Here is an 11,258-nt window from a genome sequence, read left to right as displayed (position 1 = left end):
TTCTCATGTTTATTCCTGTGTTAACCGTATTATATGTTTACATAGATGTGTAGCTATCAGGACGAGATTAATATTGTTAGCGCTATTATCATGATTTATTTATGGGTTAAATCAATCGGCAAATAGCCTCGTTTAAAAAAAATCAGAAAATTGCTAATTCATCCAACAATTACTTCTTTAGAAAATACTTGCACAATTCAATTCTTACTAGTTTTTCCAGTCCTTCTTATCCACATAACACATGGGACTAGGCAATAATTATGGTTGGTGGTGCGTCTCCGATCAATGGATTGCTCCCACCTAGATCTGTCTGTGGCATTGGTCAAGAAGTAAACTTACTGGAGTTGTGTATGCTTTGGAAAATTGCAAATGGAATTCATTTATTTAAAGCTGAAGATAAAAATAAAATGTACTTATTGTGTCACTGAACTTTCTGGAGTTGCATGGATGGATATATAAGCAGATGTCATGCTTGAGACGGAGGCGAGACCGGTACAGCACAGCACAGCACATCATTTGTGTGAAATGCTTTTCAATCAAGGAAGAAAAAAAGTGCTCGTCATTTCTTCTAAAACATGTTATTGAAATGCTTCTTCTTTCCCCTCATGCATATGCAAAGAAGAGAAGAGGGGAAGTGGAGATGCGCTTTCATACATGTAATATTGATGTTGACACTCAGAGTCACAGGATACGAAAATACAAAGTCTGCACTTAACACTTACGTTAGTCTGGTTGCTTACTGTTTCTTGTGAGACTTGCAGTAGCAGTGCTATGCTTGCCTTTTAGGGGGACAGATCGAAAAAGAACCCACTCAACACCAGTTGGTCTGTTACATGTCTGAATTCTGAATGATTGAGGACGGGCTAACACATGGTGTTGCTCCCTACCGATTGTGACAGGGCAGATCTGATGCAGTTCGTAACCGGTGTCAAGTTCATATGCACTCTTACTTACCAGTGATATCGGACAGGCAAAGAGAACCTAACCTCACCTTTGACCGATCCTTCCCTTGCTTTCACTTCACTCAAAGTTATACTCCTTTACCAGTCAACTGCTTCGGCTGATCAGATCCCTACATAATCTCACGTTCCAAGCAGGGCCACTAGGATTATCTTGAGTAAACTTAGCAAAGGCAAGCAAACATGTGAGGGCAGTAGGTATACCTTCCAAAAGTTGAGTTGCAGCACCCCATAAACATATACATACACATACACTTTGTACCAGAGAATGGCCTCTATTGACGGACCGACCACATATGAATTTTGACCACTGACAAATAACACTGTAGTTAAAAGTCTTGAGTTACAGTGCAGTACTAGATCCGAATTCAACACCTGCTCATTTGAACACATCACAAACCAAGTAGAGAACAACGAAAACCTTTAAGAAATCTTGATTGATTTGCAGAGTCATTGTTAGATGCCACACTGGATGGAGAAAGCACTTGATTGTAACAGGAAAGCAGGATAGCTCCACCATAACTAATCTCTTAACTCCCTGACTAGTCTCTTGATTGTAACAGGAAAGTAGAGATATAGAAAAAAAATAGCATGATATTTACAGCACAAATAGGAGTACCTACGTAAACAATTCAGCTTGACAGCACAACTAGAAAGCCAGAGACCTATGCTGCAGAGAACAGCATACCAAACCTTAAGACTACAAGAATTAAACATCCAAATTTGACAAAATAAATGGCAATAATTCAGGTTGACAGTTCTTCAGATGCTGATGAGATTGGGAGGAAGTGAAGACGGCGAGCTCGGTTGCTGCTGTTGGTGCTGCTCCTTTGCTTCATCAGTTGCAGGCTCCACAGTTTCAGGAGGTCCTACAGGACCAGATTCATCACCATCACCACTACCAGTAAGCTGCTCCTCTCCATGCTTCGTAGTCGGCTTGGGTAGCTCACTGAGGATTTGCACCACCTCCCGCATTGTGGGTCGCTGCACGCTCTGTTCCTCCACACAAAGCAACGCAACATAGAAGACGTGCATTACCTCATGCACGGGCACTGTTGACAGCCTTGGGTCCATGATCTTGATAACCTGCTCCCTTTTGGAACCCGTCATCATCTTGATCCAGTGAACAATGTCCACACCATCGCCAAACTCCCCTACCGGCTTCTTTCCCGTAATCAGCTCAAGAAGCACTACACCGAAGCTGTAAACATCGCTCTTTTCATCCACCTTGAGAGTATACGCGTACTCTGCAAATTCAAAGTGACAGTTCGATGAAAGATTAATGTATCTGCTTGTACAGACAGACGGTCGGCTACTAGTGAAGTGAGTGGAAAGAACAAATAAAAATTCAGTACAACAATAGTGATCTATGCGCTTGAAGCGGGTGGCCAGCGAGGTGTCGGTCCTATATATGACTAGTGTTGCCGATGTGTCGGGGGTTTTATATTCTTTTATCAGACTATTGGTGTTTGGCTGTGCATCTTAGTTATGCAGAGGACGGGTGTTGCTCATCATGCTTTGTATCCATTTGATGCTACATTTTGAGTTAATAAAAGCGCCCCTTATCGGAAACAGTAGTGATTAAACCAATCTAACAACATGCAGTGGAATGCAATATCACATAAAAATGTAAAAGTGGAACATGGACTAGAAAATAACAGATTTACAGTTTAATAACAGTACTAAAGCATCAGAAATAAGGAACTGAAATTCAACAGCAGACAACAATAATGAACTGAACATGGATAATTTTTGAGACAGTGCTATGTGTTGTATATGGTTTATAAGCATTTCCAAACTGTAATGAGGACTGATCTTTTACCTGGAGCAATATAGCCGTAAGAACCGGCAATGGCTGACATGCACTCTGATGTGCCAGAGTCCTGCAAGAACTTGGCAAGCCCGAAATCAGCAACATGCGCTTCAAAATCAGAGTCAAGGAGAATGTTGTTTGATTTGACATCGCGGTGCAGGATGGGTGGTGAGCAATCATGGTGAAGATAGCATAGCCCCTTGGCAGCCTCAACAGCTATCTTGTACCGAGTATCCCAGTGCAGGTGGCCGCCCTTCTTTCCATGGAGTAGCTCCCCCAGGCTGCCATTAGGCATATACTCATACACCAGGAGATTAGTTTCATTGTTGGAGCAGAAGCCAAGCAGCCGCACAATGTACCGGTGCCGAATCCTCCCAAGAGTTTGTATCTCGGCAGAGAAACCATGGTCATGCGACGAGCCACGGCTCATCGTGGAAAGCCTTTTCACCGCAACATGGTCACCATCTGGCATCGTCCCCTTGTACACGGTCCCGGCTCCACCTTTGCCAATCATGTTCTCCTCCTTGAGGCTATCCAGCACGTCGTCGCAGGTGAATTCAAGGCGCTGGAACGCGGTGAGCCTCCATGCACGCGCTTCGCTGGCTTTCTTCAGTGACCGGGCTTTCAAGATTGCCATGGCAGCAAATGCAATGGAGAAGGCAAGCAAGACGAGGACGATGATCAGCTTGAGGCTACTGGACAATCCACCATGAGTGTGTGCGTCATGGTCTGTGCCAGCACCGCCGGGGCGGCATGGCCCGAGGTATGGTCCACACAAGCCTGGGTTGCCGACGAAGGACGTGGCGTTGAAGTAGCTGAACTGCCCGGTCACCGGCACGAGCCCACACAGGTTGTTGTATGAGAAGTCCACGGCCGTGAGGCTCTGCATCGCAGCAATGGTTACTGGTATCTCTCCATCAAGCTGGTTCCGGGACAGGTTCAGATAGTTCAGTATCCGCATGCCTGAAATTGCCGGCGGTATATCTCCAGACAGCTTGTTCTGGCTAACGTCAAGGTAGGTGAGCAACCGGCATTTCCCAATCTCCGGCGGCAGGCCACCATCGAATGAATTGCCGCTGAGGTCAGCCTTGGACAGCTGTTGTAGCCGTCCAATCTCCGGCGGTATTGCGCCGGTGAACGCATTCTGATCAAGAAGCAGCTTCTGCAGCCCAGAGAAGCTCCCAATGGATGCCGGCAATGCGCCGGTGAGCTGGTTGTTGGAGAGGCTGATCCCCCCAAGATTCGGCCCACCCGCGCTCACCACAGCCGGGAAGCTGCCCGATAGGAGGTTGTCCTGGAGCTCCACCTGGGTCAGATTCGGCAGCTCGAATAGACCTTCGGGGATTGAGCCATTCAAGAAGTTCTCGCCGAGGCGAACGCGGGTGAGCGCCTTGCATTTCCCGAGAGAATCCGGGATTGGACCGAAGAGCGAGTTGCCGAGCGCGATGAGCGTCTCCAGCTTGCCTCCGGCGCAGAGCTCCGGCGGGAGGGTGCCCGTGAGCCTGTTCGACGAGAGGTCGAGCAGCTGGAAGCGGCCGTTGCGGCCAAGGCGGCGCGGGATGCCGCCGGTGAAGTTGTTCTCCCACAACTGCAACACCTCGAGGCCGGGCAGGTCGCCGACAAACTCGGGGATGTCACCCCTGAGCCTATTTCGGAACAGGTTGAACAGGGTGAGGTTCTTGAGGGCCGCGAAGGTCGCCGGAATCTCGCCGGAGAGAGCGTTGTTCGACAGGTCGAGCGAGCTGAGGCTCCCGAGTCGACCCAGCACCGGCGGGATGCCACCGGTGAGCCCGTTCACCTGCAGGAACAGCGTGTCCAGCTTCGCGAGATTCCCGAGCTCCGGTGGGATCTCGCCGGAGAGCCCGCAGTTGGCCGCGTCCAGCCGCACAAGCTCCTTCATGTTCCCCAGCTCTGCTGGTATCCCCCCAGAGTAGTTATTGTAGTAGCCTATGTAGAGCTCTCTGAGGCTCGTCAGGTTTCCCAATTCCGGGGGTATCTTCCCGGACAGCTCGTTACCGGAGACGGCGAGATACTGCAGCCTCCTCCACCCGCCGTACTCCGGCGGAATCTCCCCGGAGAAGAAGTTGCCTCCGAGGTGGAGGTGCCGGAGCTGCGCCATCCCGACGACCTCGAGCGGGAGCGAGCCGGTGAAGTTGTTGTTGTACAAATCAAGAACCTGGAGCGCGCGGAGCCGCGCGAGCGGCGGAGGGATGGAGCCGTTCAGCAGGTTGCTGGACAGGTTAAGGTGGGTGAGGAGCCCGAGCCGGGAGAGCAACGGCGGGATGGGACCGGAGAGGGAGTTGGCGGCGAGGTTGAGACGCGCGAGGTAGGGTAGCCGGGAGAGGGCGCGTGGGACGGCACCAGAGAGGTTGCGTCCGGAGAGGTCGACGCCGACGACCGCGCCGGAGCGCGGGTCGCAGGACACGCCAGACCACGCGCAGGGGCCGGTGCTGGCGTTCGACCACGACGCGAGCGAGCCGGTCGGGTCATCGAGCGCGGCCTTGGCAGCAAGCAGCGCGTCCGCGTCGCCGCCGGCCGCCTCCCTGACGGCGAGCGCGGCGAGCAGGACGAAGAGGGGGAGGTGGTGGTGGCGCATTGGGGCGCGCGTTCTTGCCCCCGTCCTCGGGGAGTGGAGACAAGAGTCAAGAGGGGAGTGTGACTGGTCCGGGAAGAGGGAGAGGAGCAGAGGTAGGCTGCTCGTGCTCATTTCTTGGATGAGCATGCGGTGTCACCAGTGGCTGGTAGTACTAGTAGAAAACATGTGATTCGTTCTTGGATTTTGTGTCATCCTAGGCCTCTTTTCTTTTTCTTTTATTCACAGAATTATCGAAACACAGAAATAGAAAAAATAGATGATTAGAGCAACTCCAATGGGGCGACCCAAACGGACGGCGATTTTGTCCGCCTTGTCCATTTAGGTCGGCCGCCCATCCGGCGTCCGCCCTGTATTTTAGATATGGGTCGGCAGCATACCTGGCCAAACGGGCCGGCCCAGCACGTCACGGCCCGTCTCGGCACGAATAATAACCGGGCCGTGCCGTGTCGGCCCACGGGCGGGAGCTAGCAGCCCAGGCACGGCACGTAGGCTACATGGGCCGGCACGCGGCACGCCTAGGCACGTCGGCCCGTTGGAGGACGCTGGCTCGTCTTGCGCGATTTTTTTTCTTTTTCTTTGTAATACCTTTGAAAACGGCAAAAAAAAGGCCAAAAAATGTAGAAAATTGCAAAATTTGGTAGACTATTATGTGAGATAAATCTAGAGTTTTATTAGCACATGTACATCATTAAAACTCCCATCTGAAAGAATAAAAGAATACAAGACATACTCTATAATTACAAAAGGATAAAAAAATACAAAGACTACACTATAACACTACTACTACTTAGATTCAAGCACTAATAAAATACGCATGCACTATGGAAATATTAAACATATTAGGGTATTAGGTATTTATATAGGACATATATATTTATATTTTTCAAAAAAACATAAACGGGTCGTGCCGTGCTGGCCCGCGTGCCTCGCCTCCAGGCCCAGGCACGGCCCATGGCGTGCCGCGTGCGGGCCTAGCCCGTTTAGCCCGGGCCGTGCCGTGCCTGGGTCGTGCCGGGCCTGCGTGCTACCGGGCCGGCCCAGTTAGCACGGCCCGTTTGGCCAGCTATAGTCGGCAGCGCGTCCAACGCGCCGATCCATATGTGTCGGCGTGGCCGGCTGGCCGGCCTATTTTACATTGATGAAATTGCATTTAAACATATAGTCAATGAACTGAATAAAATAGCATAGTTTTACAGGTCAAATAAAAATAAAAATGTCTCACATAGTTTTGCAAACGAATAAAAAAAGATACATCTATTGGTTGCCAACATGAGCCCACATATGTTCAACCAAATCATTTTGCAGTTGCACGTGGGTTTTCCAATCACGCATTTCATGATGAAATTGGGTGAACTGTTCAAACGTTGCCGCTCCTCCATGTTCAGGCACAACGTTTTCATCCTGAAACTGAAAACCCTTGATTGTACACACGTTCCGGGCGCTCGTCTTCTACGATCATATTGTGAATGATCACACAAGCAGTCATCACCTCCCACAGTTTATGCGTGCTCCAGGTATTAGCAGGATACCGAGCGATGCCCCATCGAGATTGCAAAACACCAAAGGCACGCTCGACATCCTTCCTAGCACTCTCTTGCTCTTGGGCAAATCTTTTCCTCTTCTCTCCGACAGGGTTGGGTATTGTCTTGACAATAGTGGTCCACTGAAGATAGATACCGTCACTCAGGTAGTATCATTTGTCATAGTTATGGCCGTTGACAGTAAAGTTCACCGGTGGGTTGTTTCCTTCGGCAAGCCTAGCAAACACCGGCAAGCGCTGAAGGACGTTGATATCATTGTGTGATCCGGCCATGACAAAAAAAGTGTGCCAAATCCAGAGATCTTGAGACGCCACGACCTCTTCTATGACAGTGCAAGCCCTGACATGGCCCTTATGAAGGAAATATGCCCTAGAGGCAATAATAAAGTTATTATTTATTTCCTTATATCATGATAAATGTTTATTATTCATGCTAGAATTGTATTAACCGGAAACTTGATACATGTGTGAATACATAGACAAACAGAGTGTCACTAGTATGCCTCTACTTAACTAGCTCGTTGATCAAAGATGGTTATGTTTCCTAGCCATTGACATGAGTTGTCATTTGATTAATGGGATCACATCATTAGGAGAATGATGTGATTGACTTGACCCATTCCGTTAGCTTAGCACTCGATCGTTTTAGTATGTTGCTATTGCTTTCTTCATGACTTATACATGTTCCTATGACTATGAGATTATGCAACTCCCGTTTACTGGAGGAACACTTTGTGTGCTACCAAACGTCACAACGTAACTGGGTGATTATAAAGGTGCTCTACAGGTGTCTCCAAAGGTACTTGTTGGGTTGGCGTATTTCGAGATTAGGATTTGTCACTCCGATTGTCGGAGAGGTATCTCTGGGCCCACTCGGTAATGCACATCACTATAAGCCTTGCAAGCATTGTAACTAATGAGTTAGTTGCGGGATGATGTATTACGGAACGAGTAAAGAGACTTGCCGGTAACGAGATTGAACTAGGTATCGAGATCCCGACGATCGAATCTCGGGCAAGTAACATACCGATGACAAAGGGAACAATGCATGTTGTTATGCGGTCTGACGGATAAAGATCTTCGTAGAATATGTGGTAGCCAATATGAGCATCCAAGTTCCGCTATTGGTTATTGACCGGAGAGGTGTCTCGGTCATGTCTACATAGTTCTCGAACCCATAGGGTCCGCACGCTTAACGTTACGATGACAGTTATATTATGAGTTTATGTGTTTCGATGTATCGAAGGAGTTCGGAGTCCCGGATGAGATCGGGGACATGACGAGGAGTCTCGAAATGGCCGAGACGTAAAGATCGATATATTGGACAACTATATTCGGACTTCGGAAAGGTTCCGAGTGATTCGGGTATTTTTCGGAGTACCGGAGAGTTACGGGGATTCGTATTGGGCCTTAATGGGCCATACGGGAAAGGAGAGAAAGGCCCCAAAGGGTGGCCGCACCCCTCCCCATGGACTAGTCCGAATTGGACCAGGGAGGGGGGCGCCCCCTTCCTTCTTTCTCCTTCTCCCTTCCCTTCTCCTATTCCAACAAGGAAAGGAGGAGTCCTACTCCCGGTGGGAGTAGGACTCCCCCCTTGGCGCACCCTCCTCCATGGCCGGCGGCCTCCCCCTTGCTCCTTTATATACGGGGGCAGGGGGGCACCCCATAGACACACAATTGATCAACGATCTTTTAGCCGTGTGCGGTGCCCCCCTCCACCATATTACACCTCGATAATATCGTAGCAGTGCTTAGGCGAAGCCCTGCGTCGGTAGAACATCATCATAGTCACCACGCCGTCGTGCTGACGAAACTCTCCCTCAACACTCGGCTGGATCGGAGTTCGAGGGACGTCATCGAGCTGAACGTGTGCTGAACTCGGAGGTGCTGTGCATTCGGTACTTGATCGGTCGGATCGTGAAGACGTACGACTACATCAACCGCGTTGTGTTAAACGCTTCCGCTATCGGTCTACGAGAGTACGTAGACAACACTCTCCCCTCTCGTTGCTATGCATCACCATGATCTTGCGTGTGCGTAGGAATTTTTTTGAAATTACTACGTTCCCCAACACCTTATACTGCCCTTGCCAAGCAGAAGGGCAGTTCTTCCACTCCCAGTGCATGCAGTATATGTTGCCAAGCATCCCTGGGAAGCCCCTGCTGGCATTCATCGCCAACAAACGGGCTGTATCTTCAGCAGTCGGCTCTCTCAAGTATTCATGGCCAAACACAACAATAACAACCTTGCAGAACTTATATAGGGACTCTAGGCATGTAGACTCGCTCATACGGACGTACTCGTCAATGAGATCACCGGGCACTCCGTATGCAAGCATTCAGATGGCGGCGGTGCATTTCTGATAAGAGGAGAAACCAATCTTGCCAACGGCATCCTCTTTGCACTCGAAATAGTCATCATAGCCGACCACCCCCTCTCTAATACGGTTGAACAACGGCTGCTGGCTGTTGAGGCGGTGATGGACCAACACGACGGCCAATATCTCCTCCTCGTCATCGGATGACGAATCGTCGAAGTCGCAAAGGAAATTGTGAAAAAAGAACTCGTCGACGGAGTCCATTTTGTACCTTGGCAAACTGTCGAACAGCTTGCAGGCGTCGACCAAGGAGACGGACGGTGAAGGGAGACGCGGCACGCACGGACCAGCTAGCTGCCCTGTCGGCGTCCGACGAGTGGGCCGGCGTCCGACGAGCGTGCTCGTGAGGATCTGGCTGGGGCGGCGAGGCGGCTTCTTGGTTAGGGGCGGCTGTGTAGTGGGGGGCGCGGGGGTGGGAAGCAGTCGGCTCCCCGGCGGCAAGACGGCGGTGGCGGGCGAGGTGGGAGTGGGCGGTGTTGTTGGGCGGATGTGGAGGCGCCGGCAGCTGGCAGAGTCGCCGGCAAAAATTGGCGGCGGCGTCGGCGACGAAGGAGGGGGGCGAGGGTTGCTATTGGATGGGGAGGCCAATGTGCCACCGACCAGCGGGCCCGGGGGAGGAGAAGGCGAGCGTGCGCACGTCCGTCGCGCGTCTGCGCTGACGCAAATCCGGCTCAAAAATGGGCGGGGAATGGGTCGCCCGCGGACGAAAAGCGGACGCGCGTCCGTTTGGGTTGGCGCGTTGGGCCATCTTTTGTGTACGCGTCGACCCAAACGGACGGGGCGGATGAAATGGGTCGCTCCATTGGAGTTGCTCTTAAAGTGACATGCCCACTTGAATTTTACTGAATTAGCATTGAGTATTTGATGCCACATAAAAAATAAAGTAATTGTAATAGAGGTCGGAGTGTATGCTATATTTCCTGTTAAAGATACCACAGGGAAAAAATTATCTTCACAAAGTTCAGCATACAAACTTTTTCGCCAAACTGATTCTTCACATGCTTCTATAATAGCCATGTATTCTGCTTTAGTTTTAAACAACTGCTAATAGTGAACAAATAACTTGTAAGGGGCCTCCTCTTATCTATCATTATAAGCAAAATCTAAATACACAATTCCAACTAGTCCCTCACCAGCCTTGTAGAATTTCAAACAAACATTTTAAGTGCCACGAAGGTACTTGAAAATCCATTGAACAACCTTCTAATGTACTTTATCAGGATTAGCAATGTATCTACTGACCAAACTCATTGCATATGATAAATCAGAACGAGAGCATACAATGGAAAAAACCCAACAATGGTAGAATATGGAACCCTTGACATGTACTCAAACTCGTCATCCATACTAGTTCATTAAGAAGATACCAATTTGAAATGAGGAGCAATGAGTGCTTACTAACTTGGTGTTAAAACGATGAAGAACTTTCTTGATGTAAATGCTGACTAAGAAATAGAAAACTAGAATTTCTGACCTTGGTGATCTTCGTATCTAAAATTTTCTAGTGAGCACCAAGATCCCCCATCTCAAACTCACTACTTAACTGTGTTTTTAAAGTAGTGATTTATTTATTGCCCCTGGCAGCAATCAACATATCATCAACATATAACAGCAAGTATGTAGGTGATCCATAAAAAAAATGTAAACACAACTATCATATTCAAACCTCTTTGGCGGAGTCAATTCCGGCGAATCTCGGGTAGGGGTCCCGAGCTAGTAGCCTAGATGCGATGATAACAAGGACACGAGTTTTTACCAGGTTCGAGCTCTCTCGAATAGATAATACCCTACATCCTGCTTGTGTTTGTATTAATTTAGGGTGGAGTATAAAGTATAGGTTGATCTCCCACGAGATTGTTCTGTGTTCTACGAGCCCTACCCATTGGTTTATATAGATACCAGGGGGTCTAGGGTTTTAGATAGGTCGGCTACGTATAAGGTAATTGTATTGTAAACGACCTCTAACTCTTGGA

At 49.3% G+C, this 11,258-nt stretch overlaps 1 protein-coding gene across 1 annotated transcript; it reads right to left on the bottom strand.

Annotated features, from left to right (window-relative positions):
- Positions 1 to 1,381: 1,381 nt before the first annotated feature.
- Positions 1,382 to 5,507, bottom strand: LOC109757955 (uncharacterized). Its single transcript, XM_020316801.4, has 2 exons — positions 2,782 to 5,507; positions 1,382 to 2,206 (listed from the first exon to the last, which is right to left on the bottom strand). Exons 1-2 carry the CDS (start codon positions 5,492 to 5,494, stop codon positions 1,722 to 1,724), a joined length of 3,198 nt encoding a protein of 1,065 aa, XP_020172390.2. The 5' UTR covers positions 5,495 to 5,507; the 3' UTR covers positions 1,382 to 1,721.
- Positions 5,508 to 11,258: the final 5,751 nt, after the last annotated feature.

The sequence above is a fragment of the Aegilops tauschii genome, chromosome 2, assembly GCF_002575655.3.
Source record: "Aegilops tauschii subsp. strangulata cultivar AL8/78 chromosome 2, Aet v6.0, whole genome shotgun sequence".
Lineage (NCBI taxonomy): Eukaryota > Viridiplantae > Streptophyta > Magnoliopsida > Poales > Poaceae > Aegilops > Aegilops tauschii.
Note: the sequence above shows the minus strand (reverse complement) of the source record. Positions and strands in the feature narration are given on the sequence as shown.

Excerpts from the sequence above, each read along its gene's own strand:
- LOC109757955 (XM_020316801.4), bottom strand. The coding sequence starts at position 5,494 with ATGCTCATCCAAGAAATGAGCACGAGCAGCCTACCTCTGCTCCTCTCC. Across the intron at positions 2,207-2,781 it reads TTACGGCTATATTGCTCCAG|AGTACGCGTATACTCTCAAG; the intron begins GTAAAAGATCAG and ends TTGAATTTGCAG.